The sequence below is a fragment of the Syngnathoides biaculeatus genome, chromosome 2 (genome assembly GCF_019802595.1).
Source record: "Syngnathoides biaculeatus isolate LvHL_M chromosome 2, ASM1980259v1, whole genome shotgun sequence".
NCBI lineage: Eukaryota > Metazoa > Chordata > Actinopteri > Syngnathiformes > Syngnathidae > Syngnathoides > Syngnathoides biaculeatus.
In genome coordinates, this window is record NC_084641.1 from 2,754,009 (window position 1) to 2,781,874 (window position 27,866).

The 27,866-nt window shown below is 42.3% G+C and overlaps 2 protein-coding genes across 5 annotated transcripts; one reads left to right on the forward strand and one right to left on the reverse strand.

Moving 5' to 3' along the window:
• Positions 1 to 298: 298 nt before the first annotated feature.
• On the reverse strand, positions 299 to 26,883 carry zbtb17 (zinc finger and BTB domain containing 17). 3 transcript variants are annotated; one of them, XM_061813034.1, is made up of 17 exons: positions 26,855 to 26,883; positions 24,886 to 24,980; positions 16,950 to 17,031; positions 14,827 to 15,075; positions 14,573 to 14,758; positions 13,750 to 14,091; positions 13,544 to 13,633; positions 13,034 to 13,266; positions 12,157 to 12,299; positions 11,733 to 12,033; positions 11,572 to 11,659; positions 8,592 to 8,708; positions 7,563 to 7,683; positions 6,597 to 6,727; positions 6,273 to 6,536; positions 4,206 to 4,295; positions 299 to 2,923 (listed from the first exon to the last, which is right to left on the reverse strand). In XM_061813034.1, the coding sequence occupies exons 4-17, from the start codon at positions 15,029 to 15,031 to the stop codon at positions 2,523 to 2,525; spliced, it is 2,712 nt and encodes a 903-aa protein (XP_061669018.1). In that variant the 5' UTR covers positions 15,032 to 15,075; positions 16,950 to 17,031; positions 24,886 to 24,980; positions 26,855 to 26,883; the 3' UTR covers positions 299 to 2,522. The 3 variants fall into 3 exon arrangements, with proteins under 3 accessions (XP_061669018.1, XP_061669009.1, XP_061669027.1); XM_061813025.1 differs by lacking the exons at positions 16,950 to 17,031; positions 24,886 to 24,980; positions 26,855 to 26,883 and adding an exon at positions 15,918 to 16,112; XM_061813043.1 differs by lacking the exons at positions 16,950 to 17,031; positions 24,886 to 24,980; positions 26,855 to 26,883 and adding an exon at positions 15,287 to 15,735.
• Positions 19,183 to 27,819, forward strand: fam131c (family with sequence similarity 131 member C). 2 transcript variants are annotated; one of them, XM_061813067.1, is made up of 7 exons: positions 19,183 to 19,388; positions 20,389 to 20,495; positions 21,458 to 21,513; positions 24,141 to 24,225; positions 24,818 to 25,054; positions 25,193 to 25,282; positions 26,871 to 27,819. In XM_061813067.1, the coding sequence occupies exons 2-7, from the start codon at positions 20,465 to 20,467 to the stop codon at positions 27,137 to 27,139; spliced, it is 768 nt and encodes a 255-aa protein (XP_061669051.1). In that variant the 5' UTR covers positions 19,183 to 19,388; positions 20,389 to 20,464; the 3' UTR covers positions 27,140 to 27,819. The 2 variants fall into 2 exon arrangements, with proteins under 2 accessions (XP_061669051.1, XP_061669058.1); XM_061813074.1 differs by having other exon boundaries at positions 20,393 to 20,495.
• The last annotated feature ends 47 nt before the right edge of the window (positions 27,820 to 27,866 follow it).

The following is a 27,866-nucleotide window of genomic DNA, read 5'->3' on the forward strand; positions in this document are numbered from 1 at the left end:
AGCACTTTGTCTGCAAACAAACACAGTGCAGTTCAACTTCTGACGACTTGACATCATGGCGAGCCATGTTAAAAATAAAATTAAAATAAAAAGCACAGTGCAAATGCAACTTGCAGTAGCAGTTGAACAACCTAACGAGTCAGCACAATGATTACACAATGCTATTTCTTGCCTAAAACAAAGCCATTTCACTTTAAATTTCATGAAATACAGAATATTCCTGTTCACATGTTTGTTTTCCATTTTGTTCACAAACTATCCCAAATTGTGACGTATAGCACCACCCTGGTTTCACCTTCAGAGCCAAAGAATTTGGGAAGGATGCTGAAAAAGGACTTGCTGGGGCAACTGTCAAATGTGGAGAAGAAAGAAGCTACCAGTATCCAGGAGCACCATCACTCGCCATACACATTATGTTTATTCAACTTTTGAGGATAACAGACAGTGATATCTTTCCAATAGGAATATGGCCATCATTATTTAAAAGGCACGCCACAAAGTAGTAGCCGTTCATTCAGACTTCAATCATGGGGTGAAATGAAAGATGACAAGAAAAGTAACACAATGGGCGGATTTTTTTTTTTTTAATGGATCAAATTTTCACCCCAATGCAGTAACATTACAGACTTTGACAATGCAAACTTTAAATTGTCCAAGAAGCGTAAAATATTAAAGTTGTGATGTTGAATCGCCACATAAGAGGACAAAATAAATATTCTATACTAATAAGAAATATAGGAAAATACTTAATCCGTACAATATTCTGTACTTTAATAAAATACCCAAACTCAGTATCAAAGGAAAAACCAATACATACTTTTCTTGTTTTTTGCAATGGACAATGCACTATCCATCATTACAATACAAAAATAAACTGATTATGCTTAGTACAATGTTGGAATGATATACACTTCATAACTAACGCTGCCTTAATGTCTACCTTTCCTTCTTAAAGTGTTGCACCCAGTGGGAAACTTTGAAAGGTATCTTTTGAACTGTGTAAAGTTTTAAAGACCCTGTGAAGTCATCTGTTTTTGAATCCATTGAATATGTTTGAGGTGCTGAAAACATGAAAAGAAATATTTATTACTGAATTGCGGAGATTTAGCATTAGACTCTTTCAGCTATTTACTCATTAAAAACAAGGCAGAGTACGCACTTGGGCTTTCTGGTATGAGTTGGCCCTGCTTCTCTATACGAGTCCTATAAGTACCAAGTGCCGTCATTGCATCAGAGGCCATTCTGCGCATTCGCCAGTTAATTCGGAGTGATAACTTGGCCGATTTCTATCACTAAAGTGTTTTTTTAGCCATCAAAAAATGTCTACAAACTGAAAAAAAGGATCTTCCCTCAAGTGTTATGCCATGTGCGGAGCACGGAGTAAGGCAATGGCCAATTAGACGTTTCCACTGCTGATCTAGCAGTTACTAGTCCGCGGACCAGAATTGGGTTCGTCCAATATTTCACAGCCTCTCCTGGGGCCAGATCCACATAATAGAAACCTTTTGGAGAAACTTAACTATAAAGATCGTGCATGTGATGTCACCGTTTTCACGGCACCATATTGCCGGTCAAACAAAGCTGCTCGGCAGTGCGTGAGTTGTTGAACTGGAGCAGATTTTTCAAATTAGCTGACACTTGTTGTGCTGTTGGTTGTCACAATAGATGAGACAGTTCTTAAAAGACATCATTCTATAGAATACCAACTGAAAAGACCAGAAAAGATCGATGGTTTTCAGCAATTAAACGGGATGAATGGTGCCCAATGAAATACATACACCTGTGTAGCAATCATTTCATTTCAGATAGGAATTACTCTTCTCAATCTCAAATTATTAAGAAGTATTTGTAATGCCAAGTTGACTCATTTGAGAACAATGTGTATTTAAAAAAAATAATAAACCGTGATCGGCATTACATACGGATCCTCTATGCCAAATGTCTCTTATTTTAACATGTACCTTTGTTTATTATCACCTTATAAATGTTTTAACGTATCGGACAAAACTCTGGGGGTCGTGTGATAAGACATTTTCGTTTCGTCTCAACGGAATTAACTTTCAATAATGCTTTGTTTGACCGGCAATATGGCAATGATTTTATGACATAGGTGCACGATGTCTATAGGCCCACAAGCTAACGAGTTAACAAGCTAGCTAGAATGGCAGTGGGGTTGTCTAATATGACAGTGCCTCCCTCAGTGTTGCTGAGTCCCCACGTAAGAGAAACACTAGGGAAAGTGAATTATTAAAAAGAGTACAAGTTATTCAGCCTGCAGTAGACTAGAGACATCTCAGCACATACTGTACTGTGGGGACCTATTTGCTGTAAAATGGGTGTGTTTTCAGTGCATTTAGCGGATACTCCCACAACGACCAACATCTTGGAGGTCATCTCCATTTTTCAGTCAGTTTTCTTTTTTTTCCCTAATAAGACAGGCTTGCTAACAATACTCTTCTCCATGATGTGTCAAATGAACAAAATAATTTATTTTCCCTATATAGGGAATGTAAGATGTAAGATTACACCTGAACCTCACACACTATGAGCTCTCCGTCAGCTTTTCGATCTGTCTGAAGCTCAGCCACCACTTCAAGCTGTCCATCCTCCCCATTCTTCCCATCAATAAGCCCTCCTTCCCCTTGTACCTTCTCTATGGTCCCCTCTTCTGCACTGACTTCTCCGACTTGGCCACGGAATATGAGCTCACCTTCCTGGATCACCTGTTCGGCTACAGGTTGCCATGTTGCGGCGCTGTCCCCCACAGCGCTGCTGACCGCCGTATAATGGTAGAAGTCCGAGTCTGCTTGAAACATGACCAAGGCCTGGGCTGTGTGAATGCGTACATGCTGAGCTAGCGAACTAGCATCTAGGAATTTATCACCGCAGGAATCGCAGGCGTAAAGTATCTCCGTGTTGGGGTCTAAAAACAGAAAGGCGGGGGCATGCAAAAAAAAGCCATTATAGAATTTTCATTCTGTTGTAAGTCAAAGTAAACGCTCATTGTTTTGGTTTGTTTACTTCTTGTAACACTATATTTTAGTGGTGCCGTGAGAATTTCTAGTGTAAAATATGTGCTTTGCTCACAGGTTTAGAAACACTGCACCACTACTACTTGTGCAATACAAAATATCAGGGCTGAGTGTGTAGCATTCTGTTGTCGATAGGTGTGTGTAGTATAAAAAGTATACTAAGTAAAAGGCATAGATTTGGACTCCACTGATGAATTGTGATTACAAATAAATACCTAACTAAATAAACATATAAATGAAGCCCCTGCTACATGCGCACCGCCACGACCTAGAAATGTTTCTGTTATGGTGTCATTCTCGACTGCAATGTGCAGTAAAAAAGGGGTGAGGGTGGAGAGGAAATAGAGGGGGAAAGAAGCCTGAGAGGGACTGGAATTTTAGTTTGCGTTGTAATCAAGCTTCACCTCTATTGCAGTCAATAAGAAATGTGTATGACAAGGACGAGCTGTGCTAAGTGCTCAGATGGACCCTGGCTCCAGTGCTTTAACGGTACAGTATCACCCCAATCTAGCTGTGGCCACGTTACCACGGAGTATAAGTCATGAAACTGAGCGAGGGATGGGGCAGTGTTGACAGTTGCATGACGCTTTTTTACTTTTCCTGCAGTCATAAACGCACGCTAGGTCTATGTCGCTAGTAACAGTTGTCTTGTGTACGTCACAATACAGATGAACTGCAGAAACAGCAAGTACTGTAATACAAAAATTAGAGAGAAAATAACAGCTGCAATCCACGCGCAGATGTCTGAAAAACAAACGTATATGTTACCTCAAACAGAGGTCTAAAGTACATTCATATCTATTAAGTAATATACTACTATAATATTGCGAATATCAGCAATTTTAATCGTGGTTGTCTGTATTTCAGAGTGGTGAATTTAAATTACGAGATCAGCACAAATACAAAGTACGCAGCTTTGTTTTTGACGTGTACATACACAATTTATTTCTAGCTTTTCGTGAGATTGCGATAACCCATCCAAAAACACATCTATTTTAATTTTTACATTTGAGTTTATATCACAATATATCCCATTACCATTAGTTGGATACAATGTATATCATGATATAGATTTTAGATCATAGCACTCTCCCCTAATTCTTTATGTTTGGGGCCTTCAGCCCACACAGTGCATTAGTAAGAGTTTCCACACTTGGTACTTTTCAGGCTCACCTGCTTCCTGCACTTTCTCTACTGCTTTGGTAATTTCAGCTTTCAAAGCTTCGGTTGCATCAGCACACACGGACGCATCCACTGGTAACACTGGAAAGACATGATCAAGTATTGGCTTTCAGGTTTACTGACATGGGCCAAAGCTGTGAATGTGAATGTTTGTTCATCTGATTGATAGGTAAGTACCACTTGAAAGTTACTTTGGCTAGTGTGATGCAATGTTGGCGAGTCATACGAATATTGCAATACGATCACTCAACTTCGTGTAACAGAAATCAAAGGTCCACTGACACTTCAAAACATACACTTTAGTATGTTTTTAATAAAAAAAAAGTCAGCCAGAATGGAGCCATCTATGTTTTCACATTTCAGCATGTTGTCGTGTATGGATTTTTGCATCTCCATTCTCTTGAGGCATTTGTGTTGTAGAAGAACCAGGAAGTGACGTTTTTGCAGACGCCCATACTGGTGGGTTCGTGTGTCTAAACCTGTTTTACCAGCAGGAACTGCTTGTTAGTCAAAACGCCGGCTCGTTGAATTGCTGGATTTTGCTGAAACGATCAGGAGGATGGATTCACTCTTCACACTCTTCTAAAACACCTAGTTCGTCGTGACTCCACAACAAGAGCCTTGTGTGTTCTAAATGACAGGTAGGTGTGTATAGAGCTATTAAAAAAATAATAGTTATGGGGGACTAATTTTTCTCACAGTATATGGCATATGTTACGTGATATTTTAGAATAAATCCCCTTGGTCAAACCGGCAAAATATAACAAAGCACTGGTATTGGGTTTTCATTTTGAACATTTCATCGGGTTCCTCGTCCATCTGTTGGGGAGTGTGTTGCTAGAAGTTATCCGCACATCATCTAAATATGGCTCGCGATAGGGTAATATTGCCCCAGTCATTTCACTTGATTGTGAGATGTTCTCTTTGAAATGAGCTTCAGTCTCAGAAGAAAAAGCCAAAAATCTCTGTTGTTCATCTCCCATAGCAGGTGGCAAAGGGTCTTTTCAATGGCGACCGTCCCAGTGTGACATCTGTAAATGACGTTGCAGGCACCATGGCCACCACTGGGATGTCGAGTGAGACTTCCGCAACTTTGCACATGAATGACACGCTCTCTGCTCATTTTTTTTCATATTGGCATTGAAGTGAATAATAATATATGTAGTTTTCATTATATCTATTTTAAAATGTCTATATGGCTGTCAGTGGACCTTTAATTTTACCACACGAGATAAACCAAAAGTTAAAAACAAGAAGAAAAATCCACTGCTTACATGCACGCACATTATACTTTGCAAACCACAAATTTCCGTCCACTGAGAGCACTGGTTTATAAGTGCCACAAATAACACATACTTTGTGATGGTAACAGTAATGTGACACAGGGAGAGTTCATTCATGATGTCCACAAGAAGTAGACACCCAGCAAAGTAAATTGCAGCAGTTCTAACTAAAATACAATTTAAAAATAACATAATAGACAACTATTGACGTTGACGCCGCTGCCAACAAAAATGAGAACATCCCAAAGGGAAAATGTGAAACGTGTGCCAAAGTGTCAATATATTGTGTGGACTCCGTATTCTTCCAGCACTGCCTTAAAACTCTTGTGCATGGAGGTCACCAGAGCTTTACAGGTTGCAACTGAACATTCTTATTGCCTGGGCAATCTTTAACTAAAACATTAAGGAGAGTAAAAATCCATCCACGTCCTCCAGGCAGAGGGCTACAGAGCATTCAGTGCAATTCCAAAAACTTCCACGGATTAAAACACACACACACAATGTTCTGTAGCCCTGGGATCAGCTGTCAGATCGTCAATGGTTCTTTGCCATGAAATGCCATGCTGAACTTCCAGTGACCAGCGTAAGAGAAATTACACCAGATTTAATACACTTGCTCCCCATCAACATCTAAGAACCTTGTACCACGTCACATGTCACTAACGAGTGTAAATGGGTAATTGGGACAAATATGGACATTTCCACTCATGGGTGTGCTGACTTTTTTGACATCGTGTAATACTGAACCAAGCCTGACGTCACTCAATTCTCTGACCTGTTAGCTGAGCCACAGCGCTGGCCGCCAGGGCTTCAGTTGCAAGGGTAACAATGTCATCGGTGACAGTTACGATGTTGATCTCGCCGTTCGAGGTGGATGCCTCGACGCAGCCGTCATTCTCCACGTCCGAGTCGCTGCCGGCGCCGGGCCTTCTCCGCTTTATGCCGGCATTTCCGTGGTGGACGGTCTTGATGTGAGAGCGTAGATTGTCGACGCGGTTAAAACCCCTGCCGCATTTGTCACACAGGAAAGGCTTCTCTCCTAAAGACAAGTCAACAGTCAAGTGAAAGGTCAAAAAAGGGAAACTGGCACACGTGTTACCTGTGTGAACGATGATGTGCTTGGAAAGGTCACCCACGTTGACAAATGACTTGTCACACATTTGACACTGGTGAGGCCGCACGTTGTCATGGTGACGTATGTGATTGGCCAGTTGACTGGACTGCACAAACCTGCCAAAGAGACCAAAATTCCAGGACACCCAAAGCCAAGTCCATCACTGGACACTTAGAAAGTTAAATGCCATTAAAACCTTGCGATATGAGTGGTCCGACTACCAGGGTTTCCTCAGACACGAACAGTCATTTGGACATTTTTTTTCCTTAGACTTGCAAGTGCAAGCTTATGATGTTAAGTGCTAAATGTGCCGAACAGTAAACTCGACTAAAATCACTACAGAATAAGCAGTAATTTGGAAAACAGTGAACCATTCACCAAAAAAGAAGTTGTTTATTGCTATTCTCAGCTGTTTACTGTCAAACTAAACGTGTATTTACAACAACCACATACAGTAGTGTTGCCTGAGAAAAGTCTGCATAGCTTAATCCTAACCAACAATGGAAAATGCCGTAACATAACAAAACTCACTAACACATGTACTTAATCTCTTGGAAAAATGACCAATACAGCATCTTAGTGAGTTATTTGCAGTAGTACAATGGAATAGCAGCATTATTTATTAAATTATATTCAATTTGTATTTGACAAGGCTCATGAATTCAAAGTGTATGAGTACTATTCTTCATTTGTGTTTGTATGACTGTATTACCCTGCCTCCCAATGGTCAAGATAAGCATACCAGGAGGAGCACCACAATGAATTGGATTGCAATATTAAATCATAATGAAAAAACTGTTTCATTCTGTTCATGTACAAACAAGTACTGTATATAGTGCTGTTTTCCTTATTACAAACATTTTTGGGGGGATAGGCTGAAACGTTCTTGGTCGCAGCACAAATGAAGCTTGTATTTCAAGAAACCACTGTAGACTTGTGAGTGTCACTGACCTTTTACCACAGCGATCACACACGTAGGGTTTCTCTCCGGTGTGCTGGCGGACGTGCGCAATGAGGGAGCTGGCCTGGGTGAAGGCTTTGCCACAAGTGTGACACACGCAAGGTTTCTCTCCTAGGAAACAAGACGAGTGTTGCAGCATGTGTGGGCAGTCATTCAGCCTCTACTTTTGGAATCTTTTGTATTGCACTTGCAGAGGTGGGAAGTAACGACGTACATTACATTACACAGATAGATTCTTTTACTACTTTACTTGAGTATTCATTTTTCTGGCAACATTTTAAACAAGTATCTGTACTTCCTATTCCTTACATTTTAAAAAAAATGGGCTTGTTACCTTTTAAAGTTGGTGACGACGACAAAATAAAAAGTAGGACAACGAAAAAACAGAAGTGAGTCAAGTGCATCGATCATAGAAATTGTAGAAAAGATCCCTTGAGGCACATAGCAGTGGCGACACTAAGCTAGTGGGGGGGCAAAATGTTGGCACATTCCATGTAGCCAAGCTAGTGGGGGAAAGCGTCAGCATATTTCATTTGTGAATGACAGGTCCATAGACAGGACCATAATAACAAGGATGTCCGCACATTGTGCAGTGTACAGTTATATACGTCGTACAATCACAGCAAGGGAACGCCGAATTTAGAATAACCTTTCATTATCAAGGTTATTTTTGGGCCCTACTTTTCAAAACTGTCTGGAATGAATGAACAACATCAGTTTTGTAGAAAGCTAGCTTGAAGAATGATTCACTGGTATTAAAATGAGTCAAAAATCCAAACTGATCATGGACATAATTTACTAATTTTGGACTAGTTTCATGCCTCATATGGAGAGATACAGAAATCTCACAACATATCTGTTATTATTTGGTTGAAAATGTAGATTTACTTTTGACTTTCTTACTTAAGTCAATTTATAAGTGTGAACTTTTTTTTTTTTTTTTGCATAGGTATCAGTACTTTAAATAAGTACTAAATACAGATGCTTTTGCCATCTCTGTGCACCTGTAATGGACGTACCTGTATGGATGCGTTCATGCCGCTGCAGAGCTCCGGGATCACTGAACGCTCTTTGGCAGTGCGAACAGACATATGGTTTCTCTCCGCTGTGGACCCGGGAGTGACGCTTCAGATTTCCTGACACACATAAACAGGGTTCACACTCACTCTGACCCAAAAAATTTTAAGGGCTTTTTAGGGGGATTCTTAGGGGCCGACATGAAAAATTTAGGGCCATCGTGGCAAATCAACAATAAAGAAAAAAGACTCACCCAATGGTGAATCAACCAATATTGGTTCATCAAAGGTTCCAGTACCTCAGAACCTGTCACAGGGATCACCTGTCACCCCTTGTGGTAGTTCTCATTGATATGACCATTGTCAATGTCTTCACATATTTACTTCACATAACAGATTCTAACTACAGTCTCTATTCTGCCTTTTTTGACTTTGAGGCTGTCTCTACCTTAGCTGCCTTCCTCTTCTCTGCCTGTTTTGATGCATCCTCCTTCTTCTTGTCTTCCTCTAGATCCTGGAAGTAAATACTTCTGGCAGAAGACGCAGTGACCAACAGCTCCTTTGTGATAGGCAGCATGTCAGGCCCTCCATATTGCTGGACCACCTCCACTATTTGCCTCCGAGCAATCAGTGACTCCTTGCTTAGGTTGTCCTCGGTGACCTTGTTTGTGGACAAGCCTCTTTCCACAGATGCCTGTCAATGGGACAGGAGCAGCAGCTGCTTTATGACCCCCCATAGCTCCTGGAACTGCTGGCTTTCCTGCTGATGCAGAGTGGAGTGGAAGAGAGTGTCCAGCCTGCCCTTAGAGATGTTGAAGTCAGAGAAAGCGACCCTAATCTCCTCATCTTCTTGGATCTTTTCACTCAGTCTGGAATACTGGAACAGAATCCTGTCGCAATTGCTTTCCTCCAGCCTTCTGTGATCCACCATGATGTTCAAGGTTTTTTGGAGTATTTTGTTGTTGTTCTGATTTACATCTTTCATGACAATCTGCCGAGGGTCCATCCAGTTTAGTAGGTGGACTAAGCTGTATATGAGGGGGGCCTTCTCCAGCAACTTTTCTAACATCTTTACCAGGAAAGTTTGCCAGCTCATCCTAAATTCCTGCTTTACACGGTCAGTTGCAATGCCAGATTTCAGAAGCAGTCTCTCAGCACCAAAGCCTATGCCTACTTTTGATAAATCCACCCAGTGTGACTTGTCACCGACATAAATCTTGACAAGGCTGGTGAGGGAGGCTGCCTTTTCTTTAAGGACTTCAGACTTGATGAACCTTTCCATCAGAGTCTTGATGAGGGTGGCCATTTCCTTTGTGATGAAGGGAAGCATAGGCTTGTCAGTCTGGTACAATTTCAGGAATGGTTCCACCAGCCTGGCGCACATAAGAAAGAAGTGAAGCTTGGCAACAAGATGGGGTCCTGTGCTCCTTTCTGAACAACAGTGAAGGAGCTGTTGGTTGGGCAGTTCACCTTCCTTCGTCCTTGCTCCCTCGCAATAATCTCATACGTGTGGCATCAGGGTGATGGCTCTCTCTGCCACATTAATGTTTTCAAGCCATCTGTCCTTGCAAAACATGAGAGGGAGAGTGTTGGATCCAGTGACTTGTTTAAAGTCCTCGCGCCTGGCAGGTGCATCGCGAACCAAGTTGTAGAGACTGGACAGAAAATCTTCCACCCCCCATCCAGCTGCCTCGCAACCGATTCGAAATGCATTATGGAGGATGTGTAGACCGCTGCTTCCAGTCTGCAGCATACGGCGGGTGGTCATCTTTTCTATTTCTTCTTGAATAGATTCGTACAGCTTCCAATTAACATTGGGGCCATCCATCGAGAGCTGGAGCAGCTTTTGGTGACCGAAGTCACACACGATAGGGTCCAGACACTCCTGAAGATCAGTTGCTGCTGAATGTCCCAGGAATTCAGAGGTGAGGTAGCAAGTGCGAACCCATGTATTGTATTTCCATGTATTGAACTACGTTCAGAGAGCCTGACTTCTGGCTGGTTGAAGTCGATGACTGGCAACTGTAAGTGTGCACGCACTGCCAGTACTGGTGCTTGGTTGATCCCTACTACTGCCTGAAGTTAATGCTTCACTATCTTGATATTTTGACAGAAACAGATTCATACTAACAGAAGATGAGACAGTCTTCGCCAAATCAGCGTGTCTCCTGTTTTTCTGGTGCAACTCCAGTGCTTTGAGGCCCATCTTTCCAAGCTGGTAACTCTGTTTCCACAGATGACAGTAGAATATGTGCCGATCTTTTGGATTTCGACGAACCCAGCTCCCAAACTCTTTACTTTCAACCCAAGCATCTTGAAAAATGCACTTCCCCATGATATAAGTATTCTTATTGGATCGATCAAAGAACTACGCTACGAAGACGAAAGGAAATGCCTCCTCACAAAAACAAACAATGGAATATCAACGACATGATGGCGACTATAAGAAAAAAGTTGTGAACACAGAGTGACCTCCCTTGCCAATTTCCGGCTGTTTTGGACGCCAGACGGATCTCTATTTTTTAAAAATAAAAGATAATTTTTTTTTAGGGAGAATTTTGGCGGTAGAAATCCTCCCTTTGATTTTTTTTCATTTAAGACCCTTTTAAGGGCTTGACCGGTTTTCGGTGAATTTTAAGGACTTTTAGGGCCCCCTAAATGGACCCTCAGAAATTTAGGGGTTTTTAGAGACTTTTAGGGCCTCATATTTATTTTTTACCTTTATTAAAAGGTTTGCCTGAATATATATCTATACACAATATCTCTATACATATAAATATATAGGGATGTTTTAATTAAATCCATTGATTTTAATGTTAGAAAAAAATATTAGTAGCAGTGCTAATAAGAATTAGCACATGGTTGCGTTCTAACTTAATTTGTATGAATAAATCACATAAAAACCCACCAGGTGCCACCTAATGCGGTGGCAGCCTATGAAGATGCCAAATTCCGCTACTCACTCTGCTGTTATTTTTCTTACCTGAGGTGGTGAATTGTTTGCCGCATTCTCTGCACTTCAAGGGTCCGTCTGCGATATGGATTTTTAAGTGGGCCTTCAGATTTCCAGGCTAACAGACAAAAATGAATGGTATACAAGAAATCCTATTGCAGGTGTACAAATTGTCTGTATGAAGCAATTACCTGATTGAAGCGTTTGTCACAGTGCGGACACTTGTTGGCCTTGTTGGCGTCGTGCGTCTCTAAGTGTCGCATCTTGGCGGTGGGGTCCGAGAAAGCCTTGTCACAGTATTCGCAGCGGTACGGCTTCAAGCCGCTGTGGACCAGCCGATGGCGCTTCAGGTTCCCCGACGTGGTGAAGAGCTTGTCGCATGACTCGCAGCTGTAGCGGGCCTCGCCAGTGTGTCGCTTGCGGTGCAGGTTGAGCAGGCTGATCTGACGGTAGCTCTTTCCGCAGATCAAGCAGCAGTATGGCTTCAGGGGACTGCCGAGGGGAAGACATCGCACCATTAATGCTCGACAGACTGCCATTACTTGAACAAAAAAAAAAAAACAACAAAACATTTGAGTTAAAAAAAAAAAGACTTAAGTACAACGTGGCTCTGACCTGTGTGTTTTCTCATGAGCTTTACAAGCCGCCGCATCAGAGAAAGCCTTGTTGCAGTCTCGGCAGGTGAAGGGTTTCTCTCCCGTGTGAATGCGCATGTGTCTCTTGAAATTGCCAGTGTGCGTGAATTTCTTCCCACAGTGCTTGAAAAAAGTACACATCATATATTTGGCTTATTTAGTTTTCAGGAGATTGGCTGGCAACCAGTTCAGGGTGTAACTCCGCCTCCAGACCGAAGATAGCTGAGCTAGGCTCAAGGCGCTCCCGCGACCCTTGTGAGGATAAGCGGCTCAGATGATGGATAGATACATACAATTGATCAAAAAAAGAGTCATACTATTAGTGACTATAGATAATACCAATTGCGAAGAAAAAAATTTTCTCTTTCCACTAGTCATTGCTTTGTCTCCATTTTACTTAACTGCTTGTCAGTTAATTTTTGAAATGGTTTTAACAGAGCTGACAATGAGATTTCATTGTACACTGGTGTGTGAAGTTAAAAAAATGACAACAAAGAAATCTAAATATGGTTTCCTCCACTTTCTGTTGGGTCTCCAAGTCCCCTTTGTGAACTAGTGAAAAAGTGGGCTGTGGGCCATTTCAAAATCACCACCAACAGACAGGTGCAACCTAGCAGTTTTTTTAAAAATACAACAATACATAAAAAAATAGATAAGCGCTTGATTGATTGGCTCTACCATGTGTTTTAAATTCCATTTTCTGTATGTAGTCAATGGAGGAAAACATTTGGACACCTGCTAATATATTTTGAGTCTCCAGTTAAACTGACTGGAGGATTCGAGCCCTGGATCTCACAACATTGAGCCAGATTTGATAACTACGCCCCACTGTGCTGCCCGTCGTGCACATTTCTCACCTCGCATTTGTGAGTCACAGAGCTGTAAGGCTTCGACTCGGATCGGCTCCCGATCGCGGTGCTGTGGATTGCGTTCTCCTCTGTGTCTTTGCGTGCATCTCCCACGAGCTGAGCGCCGTCCGAATGCGGCTCAGTGGTCGTGTCTTCTTCATCGACCTCCTCAGATTCAACCTCCTGGCCTGGTATGATCTTCTTAGTTTCACTTTTTATACCTTCATCAGCTGGGTCATTGTCTTACAGTTCATCACAAAAGAATGATCACAGATCATGAAAACACCTCCAACCGTTTTTTTTGCCCCAGTTTACAATGTACAGTAAATAGACATCTACCAAATTTCATGGTCTGAAATCTTTGCATGCTTGTGTCCTAACCCTAACCCCATCCTGTTCACAAAATCTAAATACAGCAGAACGACAATTTAATTTGCCTCAATTATCCAAAGGACAAGTAAGCATCCAGCTAAAACCGATGACATTGATGATGCAAATAAAATCACAAGTCGGGCTTACCAGGAGGGAAGTTCCGTTGAGGAGGTTTCCTAATTCGTCTACCACGAGAACTGGTAAAAATGGGAGTGTTGACAGATTTGATTGGTGCATCTGGCAAAACAGAAGATATCACAATGCATCATATGAGAATGTTGACATTTCTAGCTGCCTAAATATAAACCAAAGCGATGAAGCTAGTGCTTTCTTTTTTAAAATCATGAACTTACGTGGTATGTAGTCTACATCAGAGGGATCATCCTGAAAAGTTGATGCGACATCCTGTATAGCGTCACGATCCTCCTCGTCCTCCTTCTTGACAGGCGCTCTCTTTTGTGCAACATTACTTTTGGTGGGTTGTGCTATAACTGGACCGCTTTGTGGGGGGTTCAACTCAGACACGTCCACCTTCTGTGTTTGTGCTGAGCCCTGTGTGGTTTGGTTGTAATCTTCTGTGAGCTTATTGTTGCTTTCAGCGGTGCACATGGAAGGACAATGCTCGGCACTGAACACCACATCTGCCAGGTCACTGTCGCAGTCTTCTCTCAGTTGTCCATCCCCGGCTTTTTCGCCTTTACAAGTAACAAAAAACGTTAATGTACGTGAAAGACATGTACAATGGTTGAATACTTCAGATATTTCGGTTTTATCACAGCTAACTTGTAGAAAATTGGATGAGAACCAGAGAAGCAGGGAGTAAGGGAGGAATAAGGACGCATGGCAATAGGTTTGGTGGGGAGCTAGAGCTGGGTGTCATCCATCTAAGTTCAATATATGGAAAAAGATTGCATAGGGATAGGATCTATATACATAGGTGATAAAAAGAATATAACTGTGACTATATTTTCACTGCGCAGTAACATGAACTGGTGGTGCCCGGATGTCCTGATGCTCACTGTAGATCAAACCTGTGCTCAGAACCCAAGACAATTTTTGAAAACTTGAAACCAGAAAAGTTGAGGCACTCTCAAGTTAAGGTACCACTGTGCACCATTTGTTTCATCAATTAAATCCGAGTGTCAGCCATCAATCCTACAGAAACACTGCACTCACCTTCAGGAACATCCAGCGCGACGACTCCGAGGCACGGAGCTGAATTAGCCCCTGACTGGTAGAGGGAGCAAGCATTTAGAATCTCTTGCATTTGCAGGAAACTGGCGACAGCCATCACATCCTCCACGTTGTCAGTAGTTAAACTCAGCTTGGCTGTGTACATGAACTCCAGGACCTGGGCCAAACCTGCACCGACGGAAAGCATCACAAACGGCCGCAGCAGCAGAAAAGCGCAACACAGCGCTCGTCACAACCTGCGGCATTGCTGATGTCCAGATGCACCACATCCTTCTGGTCCAGAAAGAGGGTACGGAAGTAGACGCTGCAGGCTGCCAGCAAAGACTTGTGGGCCTTGAAGTCCACTCCATCCACAACAAATGTGCAGTCACACAACAAGCCCTGCTTGCGCTGGTTGTTGAGCTGCTCCAAGACCTTCCCGCTGTGCAACGGGAACTCCATTGGCCTTCAAAGCTTTTTGGATGACCAGGAAGTTGACGTAGACTCTGAGACAATTTGATGAGTGGAAGATCAGGTCATTTATTTATTGTTTTTTGGGGGAAAAAATGCAAAATGTAAAAACTGATAAAGTGATGACACATGAATTTAATTCCCTCAAAAAAACAAACCATGTGAGTGGAGTTATTTTGCACATGACGAGAAGAATCAACGACAATCGCAACAATAATCTTTCAAAGACACACTTCTCGTTTTCACCTGTAAAGGTCCAAACCAAGGCAACTGCACGGTTCATATTTTTTGTAGACCTTAAATTCAAAAGAATCCTTCAGTTCAGAATTTTTAGGCATGGACAGTCCCTATCAGTGTCTGTATGTGTGTGTTCCCAGAGTGGGGTTAACAATAAGATGCCCACTTGAAGCATCAATAATGTTGAAACTCCACATGTATGTTGGTGAATATACTGTATATGTTTCCAAAAACAATAATGACTGATTTTGACATTATCTGTAAAAAAGCGGTTACTGGCAGGAGTGTCACTACTGGGTTAAGATAAAACGACACCTTTTATAATTAATTCTCTACAAAACTCTCAGCTACCGACAGAAACCAAACGTTCCTTCGCGAAATGAGGATTTAGAGACGCCATTCTGGCACAAAAGAAAACTTGATGGGGAATTGCAAATATGAGCGAAAAACATGAACGCTTCCGGCCACTCTTGCAATAAATCGATTACAATTCCTCCATGATCGTCGTGGTCGCGTTATCGGGGATGAACTTAGCATGCCTAGCCAGGATGACAAGATGGCGGACGCCGTCGTCCGTTGTTTTCAAAGCTAGCTCTTCTCTAAAACGCCTTCATGCCGACCGCTATTCGTGGAGACCTACCCCCGGAACCGCTCTTATGCACGCTCCTCGACGCGTTCTCGAGTCCGTGGCCCGGTTGCTGCTAGGAAAAGTTGATCCTAGTGGGAGAGGCGATCGAGATTTTCGGTGATCGACCGTGTGCAGTTGACTTGGTTGAGCGCCATCTTCCTCTCGCTGATCGATTGAGAGGGACCGGTCGGATGTTTTTTTTTTCGTTCGTGAGCATGCGCAGTAGAAAACACTGGCACTTGCGCAATTCTACCACGTGGCTGTGCTGAAAGTAAACTTTTAATTTTTTAATTATCCAACTCTAGCAATACAATTTAATAATCTATTCTACCAGGAAATATTGAGATTCAAAGTAGGTCGAATCAGAAAATGTTTTTATACACAGTAAGTGTCATTTTCATATAATTTGATCAATTACGGTTAAGGAAAAGAAAAACATATGGCCCACTCAATTTCCCTCGGAAAAGCAAATAAATTTTACAGAATTTAAATAATTGATCGTTTTCATCCATGACCAAAAGGTCACAATTGTTTCTATGATAAAAAAAATATATATATATTTCCCAAACTCATAATACGAGTCTTTTGTAAATATCACGTGTCAGAAATGAAATTTCATGATTCGCAACATGTTTTCTGAAGATGTTAATTGGGGATACAGCTGAACATTACATTTACTTTAAGAAGACACGTTTTTTCTTCGTTGTCTGACATGAAGTCAAAATCAACACTTTCAGTGTTTAGGTCAATTACCGAAATTATTTCTATTTGCAAAATTACAGAAAAAGATGAAAGATTTTTTTTTTTATACATTTTCAGTTCAGTAGGAATATAATGCCCTGAAACACTTTGGGAAAACCAAACAGGGAGTTATCCCGAGTTATCCTGAAAAGCGCTCTTATGTAAACAGTTGTTGCCTCTGTTATGTTTGAACCTGGAAGGAGTAGGAGCACATTAATGTTCCATAAGAGATCATTAGGTGAGTCGAGGGAAAATATTTTATGAATTATCTGTCATCTAAAAAGACAAAAGAACTCACTCTACCATTTGTATGTGTGTCTCCCCTGCAACCTTGTAAAAGCTCAGCGATCAAGGGATGGCTGGGGTCTTCCGTCCTGCCTTGTCACTACAAAAAAAAAAAACATTGAGTGATTTCCCTTGACAAAATCTTAGTGTTGCCATTTGTATTCGTGCATTTTTTTATATTGTTATTTGAGTGAGAAGCAGTAGCATTTTTGTGAAGATGGAAACAGCGCCAGAATTTAGTTGCAGCGTCCAGACACCCCAGCCAACACACTACACCCTAAAAAAAAGTGTGTTGTGCTTACTCATGTTAGAAGTCTACAAATGTATTGTTTTTTACTTGTTGTTTTTATTGCATATACGAGACATGCAATTTCACACACACACGCACACACACATACACACACCGGTAATTCCCAAACACTGTGCACATTCGTGTTCCATAAGAGATCATTAGGTATGCTGAGAGAAATTATCCAACAATCCATCAATTTTCTGGACAGCTTATCCCCTAATTTCACTTATTTGGTTTCAAAATGATTATTTAGTCACATCAAATTATCTTTGCCAGCGACGTACAGTGACAGGCAGAACGATGAAATGCTCTCCCACTGGGTAGCAGAAGGTATATAAATAATCTGTGCCATTCACACAACAGAATAATACCAGTTTTGTATGCAAATTTCATTCTGAGTTGGTAAATTTAATTTCAGTAAATAGAGATCATTATTATTTTGGTAATATTATTCTAATATAAAATTTGTATGTGCCTGTGTTCTGTTAAGAAAAACATTTCCCTACACTGTATAAAGGTCATCTTGAAAGTGCTTTATTAGGGCAACTAAAAAAAAAAAAAAAACATAGAAACATCGCTGTTCCATTCAAGTCCTGTAGGGCCGGCCTTTTATTCCAACATTGAAACATGGTTTACATGTAATAAAAACTTTCAGGATACTGTATCATTTGTGTATTTAAAAAAAAGCAATTAATTTCTAAGTCCCCAAGGTCTGCAGTTACCAAGCCAAGTGTCCTAACAAAGCAGGGGGAGGGATGGCTGAGCGAGGTTGGCTTGTGGCTGGCGAGCTGCCAGCCAGAACACACAAAGAGAGAGGGGGGGGGGGGAGGAAAAACACAAGTGCCTCCAGAAGGTGGGAGTCATGAGATAAATACTGTACCCGCAGTGGGGAAGGGGTGAGAAGACCTGGAAAAGACCACAGCTATCAGCTTGAAGCTTGTCTATAATTCTGACCCATAAATGGGGTTAAAATCCATCAATTTTCTTAGCCGCTTATCCTCACGAGGGTCACGGGGTGTGCTGGAGCCTATCCCAGCTGGCAACAGGCAGGATGCGGGGTACACCCTGAACTGGTTGCTAGCCAATCGCAGGGCACATCGAGACAAACAGCTGCAGTCACAATCACACCTAGGGGGAGTTTAGAGTGTCCAATTAATGTTGCATGTTTTTGAGATGTGTAAGGAAACGAGTGCCCGGAGGAAACCCACGCAGGCACGGGAAGAACATGCAAACTCCACGCAGGCGGGTCCAGGATCGAACCCGGGACATGAGAACTGTGAGACCAACGCTTTCCAGCTGACCCAGGGCATATGACCCACCGGCCTGCCCGGGTTTAAAATCGTGAACTTAAAATAACCTCAACTTGGTACACTTTTTATTCAGTGATCAAGCATCTTATTTATACGTTTGTCTTGGCAAATAAACTACTTGTGATTTGAATCACATAGTATGCTGCTTGGAGTCAAATCAAGACAACCAGTTCTCAAGATCTTGCAGGTGAGCTTGGAAAGTTGCCACACTGACATAGACATCAAGGCATACATTTGGAATATTGCTGATGAGTTTGTGAAATATCAAAACCCATTTATTCTTGGTTCCACATCAAATGAGTTCACAGGTTGCAGTATTCTTAAGCGTCAGTGGGTTGCATGCATGTTTGGTATCCCAGAGAGGGGAGTCCCACCATTTTTGGTCTGCTGCCAGTTTTAACGAGGCAAGGACTCTTTGATGACTGTAAACTAGCAGTCTGCAGGCCATTTGTGGCCCATGAAACGATATTTTGTGGCCCCGTACATAACATGAAAGTTTAATTTTAGTATGGCCCTCAAGTTTTATACAAATGGCACTTTTACCGTGTTGTGTGCGGAGCTATCGAACCAACCAATCACGGCGGGGTATATGGCTCTCGGGGGCGTGACATCGACCGGGCTTGATGCAAGCTGAGAAACATTTTTCAATGAGTGAGAGTTACAGCATCGTTGCCGTGGAGCATTTTATCAGTAGTTTTGCAAAAAAAAAAAAAAAAAACTTATTGTGTTAAAATATTAAAAAAGATGTTTGAGTTTAAAAAAAAAGATTCTAATTAAAATTGCGTGCGTGTGCATTGGTGCCGAGGCTAGGCTACGGCTCAGCCACAGCCACACTCTTCATCCAGTGGCCCCAAGGTAAAGTGCGTTTGAGACCCTTGCTGTAAATACATATTTCAAGGGAACCTGCCAATTACTTTAGGTTCCACTAGGGATCTTTCTCTGGGAGGGTTACAGCAGAGTGGAAGAATCCAGTTTATAAGGCCGTGGGGAGTCACTGCGTCACATCAGTACGCGGGGAGAATGTCTGCTACCATACACACAATGAATAATTTACATTGAATCAAAGTGAAAATATATAATGGATTAGTGTTTATTTTTTCAGTGCACCAATATAATCGGGTAAATGCAGTTTCTATGTATGTGCTGCTGCAGTGTGCAGGCACCCCTGGGATCAAACCATCCTCACCGCTTGAAAGTCAAGTCCTTCTACATCAGCCCCTTTCTGTCACACCATGCCCACTTGTAAAATAACTAAACTTAAATTAGAGGCAAGCACAATTAGACATCCACGTCCTTTGGTAATACCAACTTTGAACTTCGGAGAAAGAGACACAAGCACAAAATAAATGTGGCAGCGCTTCAGAGCTGAACCTCTGCCAACTGACTCGGGCAATTGGCGCGATGCACCCCGGACTTGTTGCTAGTCAATCACAGGGCACATACGCACCAACAAATGTTCATACATTCACATGTACAGACAATTTAGAAGTGTCAGTGAAATTAGCATGCATGATTTTGGAATCTGGGAGGAAACCGATGTACCTTGATTCCAACTCACAACCTCTGACCATCAAGCAGATGCATTCAGAGCATGCCCACAGGCCAAATATACGTAATGAACCCAATTTAAATAATTACCATGAAAAGAAAACATCCTTTGCTGCTGTTGTACTTGCAATCATTTTGTTATATTCCCTGATTGGATTCCGCCCGCCCCACCATGCTTGTGAGAAGAATAGAGATGTAAGAGGGGAGGGGATTTGTTGTATACGTCACCAAACATGCATTCATACTTTCTCCCCATTTTCTGCTCCCTCACCCACGCGCCGTCTCTCTGTCTCTTTCTTCCTCCCAGTCAGCCAGCTGCCCTCCCTCGTCATCTTCAAGCCATCATGGGCACAACATAAGCGCCTGCAGGCTTTCCACACATCATGGGTTGCTGCCTCTGTAAAAGTCACAAAGGTCAGTGTCCGGATGCATGTGTGTGCATATCCTCGTGCTTGTGCGAGTGTGTGGAAGCGAGCCTGAAAGTTGCTCTTTGATTATTTTATCCTCACAAGACTGAGTGACACTGCTGACATGTCAATGGCTGACATCCGGCATCAGACACTAAAAATACCACAAATGAATAAAAATAAAATCATGACCTGGATCTGTCCTCCGAATGATGATTGTGTGACACAATTATTCCACGTAAAAAAACCCCACTGTCACCACTCATTTCGACCCACTTTTCCCTTGTGAGTCTGCAGGTAGCTGTGCTTTGTGAGAATAAGGGCAACAATACTAAATCCCGATGTGACAAATCCATCAAAAGCGCGTCTCGTCATTTGTATTCTGTGCGGCGATGTTGGCATGCAAATGTTCACTCGGGGCCTTCCTTCTTAAGAGAACTTCACAAGAAATGAGATGCTGAAGTCATCTGACATTGTCATTATGGATGACATTGAACTACCGTGCAATATTTTCTGTCTGAATCTGTGATGAACGCTGAAAATATTCCAAAAGGGAGGATGGCAGACACTCAGATAAAACGGTAATGTGTGTGTGTTTGTGTGTTTGGGACTTGGTTCCTGCTCTGGTGACTTAAGTAAATGAAAGGGTATCACTCGCCTCCTGTTGCTGTAGGGTTGCCACAGCAACAGCCAATTGTCTTGCGCCACCTCTCCGGGGAAACCCCGAGTGTGTGTGAGTGTGTGTGTTTCCAGTGACCTTTTCAAGGATGTTAATTGTCATTTCCTCTTGTCATTCATGAGCCTCACTCCCAAAATGAAGTTGGCACGAGGTTCCAGTCGAACGCAACGCTTGACCCGTGGCCCTGATAATGAGAAGCAAATAGTTCTGAACCCCATGAGCAGTGTCTAGAAACACACAGGCATACGGCCGGGATACGTGTGACATTTGTGTGTGTGCTTAACCAACAGACGTCCACTATCCTGTGACGGCGCTCCACGAGGGTCATCCTGCACCCTCCGGCAAGGTGAGTCAAAGCTCTTTCCCCGGAGGTTATTCTTTCTTTAATGTGTCTGAAAAGTCAGCTATCTCACAAGGTAAAATGCTCTCAAGTCAGAAAAGGCCAAATTCATTCTGATAAATTTCGCCTTGTATTTACATCCCTCCATTTTCTTAGCCGCTTATCCTCATAAGGGTCGGCGGAGTGCTGGAGCCTATCCCAGCTATCATCAGGCAGGAGGCGGGGTACGCCCTGAACGGGTTGCCAGACAATCACAGGGCATATGGAGACAAACAGCCGCACTCACAGTCACACCTAGGGGCAATTTAGAGTCTCTGATAAATGTTGCATGTTTTTGGAATGTGGGAGGAACCCGGAGTGCCTGGAGAAAACCCATGCAGGCACGGGGAGAAAAGGAAAACTCAATACTGGCCTCGCTCCTCAATATACTTTAAAATAAATATGTGCTGCATTTTAGTGGTGGGTAGATCTTTGTGACTTGGTCATTCTATTTCATCATTGGTCATTCTAAAAAAACAAACGGACAAAAAAAAAACCATCACCCCCCACCCCCGTCGATCACGAGAGGCTGGATGCTTGAGAAGCAGATCTTGGGGTAAAAAAAAGTCTGGGCACACCCCCAACTGTCCACCATATCCCCTCCCCCCTACACAAGTCATTTGAAAAAAAAAAAACGTGTGTGTGTGTGTGTGTATATATATAGAGAGAGAGGGGGGGGGAGAAGGAGAGAGAGAGTGAGAGATAGTGGTGGCTAGTGTATTTTGAGCCACATCCACAATTATGAGGGTGTGGACACTTGTGCAATCAAATTATCGTTTTGATTTTTTATTTCTATTTCTCATTTGAAATTTAGCATTGGGTGAAAAAGTTACAAAATGCTTGAACTTGATCACATCTTTTCTCACATCACAATACCTGGCATTTGAATAGGGGTGTGTAGACTTTGCATATCCATTGTATCTATCAGCTCAAATGTTGCCCTTTATGTTGCTAATGAGCACATAATGCTCAGCTTATAACAAGGGTGAGCTAAGCATGTGTTTGCAGGCAGGAGAAAGTCTGTTTCTATTCTGTTGATAATGCCATGTATATTGTTGATTAAAAAAATAATGCAACAGGTTCATTATGCTCCAGCATCACACTTAAAAATCGTCAAAGGTCATTTATCAACGATGTCTCCTGTAATATATTGAATAGCCAATGACAGAACATTCCCACATCTTCAGACAAGGTGTCCCAACACATTTAACCTTGTAGTCCTTAAACTGTCTATCTATTCAAGGAAAAAAAAGAGAGAAAAGAAGAAAACAGGTTGCCACTTGCCATTGATTTTACTCGCACCAAGTTGTAAACAAGTTGAAGAGAATGGAAAAGAAGCCAGAGAAATCGATCCAGTGTCCTTCTCTATATTGACTACAGCCAATTTGTTGCAAAAAGCACAAGAGTTTGAAATATCCACCTCTAGTCTCACTTCTTTCAGCACGGAGTTGTGAATGCTGCACAGACGTCGTCGGCCTGTGCGTGCTCGTTATTTTCTATTTCAATGCAACAGTGGCATACCGAAGAGCTGAGAACGGAGTACGCAGGCATTGTTGAAACCTGTGCCACTTTCAGAGGATATAGCAAACACACGGGCACATCTTTAATGACCAATTTAGTTCATTTTTTTGTGGGGGAAGTTCAAACACTTTACAATCCATCCATTTTCTGAAACGCTTATCCTCACAAGGGTCACGGGAGTGCTGGAGCCAATCTCAGTTGTCATCGGGCAGGAGGCAAGGTACACCTTGAACTGGTTGCCAGCCAATCGCAGGGCACATGGAGACAGACCACAGTTGCATTCAAAGTCACACTTGCGGTCAATTTAGAGGGGATGTGGGGGGAAATTGGAGTGCCCGGAGAAAACCCACACAGACACGGGGAGAACACGCACACTCCAAACAGGGAGAGGCCGGGATTTGAACCCCAGTCCTCATAACTGTGAGGCCAACGCGCTACAGCTGCGCCACCATGCCGCCAACAATTTACCAACGTTATTTTTTTTCTTTCACAACATTCAAGGATAAGCCAAAAAGCTAGTTATTTTTAACTTGGGACATGTTTCAGTTATTATACAGGTATTTGAATCAACGGCAAACATGTTATTTTATTCTACTGATGAAGGTTTTCTTTGTTTGGGTCTTTTATACATATTTCCAGAAAAAATAATTTTCGGTTGTACATTTCTCAACATCAGTCAACTGCATTACAGAAAACCGGTGCCGCACAGATATGTGCGCGCAAAGAGAGACAGCGTCCCAGATGGAAAAAAACCGAGCTACAGACGTCGGCACTGAAGTCGTCTTGCAACTAATTATCAAAATGCACAAAGCTGAGCGGACATGCGCTACGGCGAGTTCTATCTGAAAGACAGAGACGACTAAATACTGACAGTACCATTACATTTCTGACATTCCACTTTGAAGGGAATGCACTGTGAAAGCAGTTTGTCATGTAGCCATGCAAAGCACCCATTTCAAGAAATCATGATGTGATTAGCTGAAGCTAACCCCCCCCTCCCCACACACACACACACACACACACACACACACCAACACAAAATGGGGTAATGAAGATATTCTTTTTGTGTACAGGATGAGCAGGCACCATCAAACGACAGAGGGGCAGATAAAAGCAACCACTACAGCATTGGCGAGCTGGCCACGTCCTCTCTGTTAGGTGAGACCGCATGCGCACATTCACAGCGTCAACAACAAGCTGTGGCCCACCGTGAGTCAGTCAGCCGACGTGGAAAATTATATTAGTAACCATGGGCGCTAGTAATTTTATTTGGCTCCTGTGTGCTGTTTTATATGCACGCGGACAAATGCACACTAACCTCATAACCCCATATCCAAACAGAAGGGGACGAATAAACATTTAAGTAAGGTGTACTCATCTATTTGTCTCAGCTCAGCTGTGTTCCTCTTTTCATCAACATGTTCTTTTCCACACTGAAAGCAGAATTAGAAAGGCCACAAAAATGTTGTGTGTAATGCCAGATGAGAAGAGGCAATGAATTCTTATGAGAGCCAAACAGGGCCGGGAAACGATGACAGCGACGCCATTAAGCTCGCTAAGCCAATGTTGGATAAATACAAGATTTATGGATTGAACTAATTGAATCACGAAAGATAAAAAAATTTTTTCGGTTTCTTGTTTGGCTTGACCTCATTGTTCATGACTTTTGCTTCCGCATGATCTATCCCCAGTCTTCCTGTTTAGACCTTTCTTACATCCAGTTGCTCAACATGCACCCATCCCTCATTAGGTCTGGTGGCCACGATAAAGGAGCACATCACCAAGCCCACGGCAATGGCTCAGGGGCGAGTGGCTCACCTGATCGAGTGGAAGGGCTGGGGAGGCGGCGGGGAGGCTGGACCAGGCGGCGGCGGCGGGGGCTGGAGCGGAGGCTGGTCACGAGGACGCGGAAGCTGGGGGCCCCAGGAAGATGAACAATTTTACTCCCAAATGACAGATGAGATCAAGGAAGCGCGCTTTGCTGCTGGTGAGTCAGAAGAAGGAATTCAATTGAGCAAAACAAACCATGTGGACCTTGTTTTTGTTCTCAGGCAAGAATGATCAATATAGCTCTGGGGACAATGGCTCACGTGGAAAACAATGGCGATAACATGTTTGTGTGCAGGCGTAGCAGAACAATTTGCCTTGGCCGAGGCGGCCATGAGTGTTTGGCCCGTGAACGACTGCTTTGAGCAACTTTCGAGCAGCTTGCAAGGTTGGTTGTCACCAGCCCGACCTGTCGGCGTTGCTTCCAAAGTCTCTCTTTGTCTGCGATGGCGAGACAATGGACGATCACATTCCACCCCACTGCCTCCACTGAGGTCTCTTGAAGCTGCTTCTTCAAAATGTCAGCAATAATTGCTCTCTATAGAGGCAAGAATGGCAATACAAAAGCTTCTATGACATGCCATTCTAAATCCATTTGGTCACATAATAGATATATATTCTATGAAGTATACATAGATTTCTGTCCAATTAGGCTCACCAGCTAAGTAATGTCTTGCTTAAATGAAAATTTCCTCTTGCATCAGGGGAAACTGGCAACAACAACAAAAAAAAAAACCCACTCTGCATTGAACACAGCAGTCAGAATGGGTAACGCTAACCAACCCAAAAGGTTAACAAAGGTCTCATTGTTTTTACTATTGATGTGGTTGTTGCCTGAAAACAGCTTCTGGAGCAAAGTGGAGATTATGGAGTTTATGAGCACAGGGACAGAGTAAATATTTATTATCATTTTTGCCAATTTGAGACAAAACAATAAATCCTTCATCCGATGAGCAACCAGCCCTTTAAATACAGTGGCAGGCCAAACATTTGGAATGGCTCTGCGGAGTCTTGCAAGTTCGAAAGCGCCTTTTGTGAAGTTTCATGGTAAAATTTTGGAAGCTAAAATGCTTTAAATCAACCAAGAGTATACTAATTCCAGATCAATTTGAAAACATTTTTCGTACATTTAAAAAAAATCGTGACTGTTAGCTAAAATGCTAACATACTAATGCTAACATGAAGGTGGTATGAAAAAAAAAAAACAATTTTACCGTTGTAAGGAAGCATTATAAAGGATATTAGCTCAATTGTTGACATCCTAACAGTTAGTATACTAGCATAAGGGAATGTGTTCAGAGTATAAAAACAATATTACAGCACAAAACTGCCTGGTACATAATCTGGTACAGTTCTAAATCAATATTTTTCTCAAAACCTTAAAAAAAATACATTACACTCAAAGGAGATGCTTATCAGTAAATGTAAAAAAAAATCCATCGAGATTGCTGCGCAAGACAGAAAAATGAAAATGAAAAGCCTGTCTGAGCAGATTGCATTGACATTGAAAAACAACGCTGAAATTTTATTGGAGAAAAAGAAAAATCTAGCATCCAGATTAGAGTCCACGCACTGGAAACAGTCAACCAAGGAAAACTATGCAAAATACATACACTGCTAGGATCTAATTCATGCAACTTGGAGAAATATTGTAATTTAGGGTACAAATGGATTTGAAATAGTATTCCATGGTGGCTGATTTTTCTAATGGGAAAGTGTCAGTCGCGAGTTGTCATGGCGAACCAAAAAGCTCTGCATCGTCAAGGTGCGCATTCATGTAGCAAATAAACCACAAAAACTCAAAGATGAAAAACTCCATCATTTAAAATGAGGTCTACCGACTTGATCATCACGTTTTACGTCTCATTTTTCCTGACATATGAGGTAACGTTATGACTTCGGTCAGTATACTTATCAGAAGTGTGGAAATGCAGTTGTTGGATTTTCCCGGCTCTTGTACCTTCTTCCTCCCTCAGGAGCACAGAGGAGCCACCTGTTGTCTTGTTTCCTGCTGGACGACGGCGGCGTCAGCGTGCCCCAGTACCTGCACAACCTCTGCGCTCAGGCGCAGGCCGACTGCCAGCTCAGCGACCTGGTCGCTCCCCAACCACCGCCAGTAGCCTCCATTAGACAGCAGGAGAGGAATTCTCCAAGCGAGGACAAACACAGTGCGGTCAGCGCAGAGGCGGCCGTCAGACACATAGACAGCAGCTCGCTGTCCGAGGACGATGTGTTTTATAACTAAACACCATCGCATTACAACTGCAGCGGTGCCTTGCGATACGAGATCCTCACTTCACAACAAGCAGCAGTTTGGCAGATGGTGAACAATCCTTTAAAGGAAGAGGCTTCAAACTGTTAAATGTCATTCCCAGTCCAGGTTTACTGACAAACTAAACATAGTACATACACATGTGTTGAAAAAAAAATGTTGTAGCTTTGCCTTTGGAAAGTTCACTTAGCCTAATGGTAAACAATGCAAAATGCCATTTACAGGCTAATGAATCAGCGGCACAGTGTTTTACCCTTTAAGCTGTAGATATTTGACCACAGACGCTGTGGCAACACAATGAAGACAGACAATTTGATACGCACAGGTATATATTCTTTATCCTCTTCAAAGAATGAGTAATACTGGTGCATCATGGTAAATCTGAATAGTGTCAAAAACTTTGGTAGTTCATTTAAAAAAGTAAAGATGCACTATGCACAGTCATTAATATGTATAATTCTGGTTATAGCTTTGAGACTCCCCCGAAAAAATAATTGCTAGAAACTAGAATATTATCCAACAATCAAGAAACAGTATTTTTTTTCCATGTAGAAACTAGGCAGGAATTTGCCCACGTAAAATTATTTTCCCCAAGTGTTGAATCAATCTGTATAATGTTTGAGTACTGAAATAAATGGACTTTTCTACCAAACTCTAATTTACTGAGAGTTACCTGTAGTACTGTAAGACCAGTGTCATC

Bases quoted from the DNA above. Each gene is read 5' to 3' on its own strand.
- fam131c (XM_061813067.1), top strand. From the start codon at position 20,465: ATGGGTTGCTGCCTCTGTAAAAGTCACAAAG. The intron at 20,496-21,457 runs GTCAGTGTCCGG...CTTAACCAACAG, and splicing joins CCTCTGTAAAAGTCACAAAG to ACGTCCACTATCCTGTGACG. The intron at 25,283-26,870 runs GTTGGTTGTCAC...TTCCTCCCTCAG, and splicing joins ACTTTCGAGCAGCTTGCAAG to GAGCACAGAGGAGCCACCTG.
- zbtb17 (XM_061813034.1), bottom strand. From the start codon at position 15,031: ATGGAGTTCCCGTTGCACAGCGGGAAGGTCTTGGAGCAGCTCAACAAC. The intron at 12,300-13,033 runs GTGAGAAATGTG...ACTTTTTTCAAG, and splicing joins CTGTGACTCACAAATGCGAG to CACTGTGGGAAGAAATTCAC. The intron at 8,709-11,571 runs GTAAGAAAAATA...TATGTGTGTCAG, and splicing joins CAAACAATTCACCACCTCAG to GAAATCTGAAGCGTCACTCC.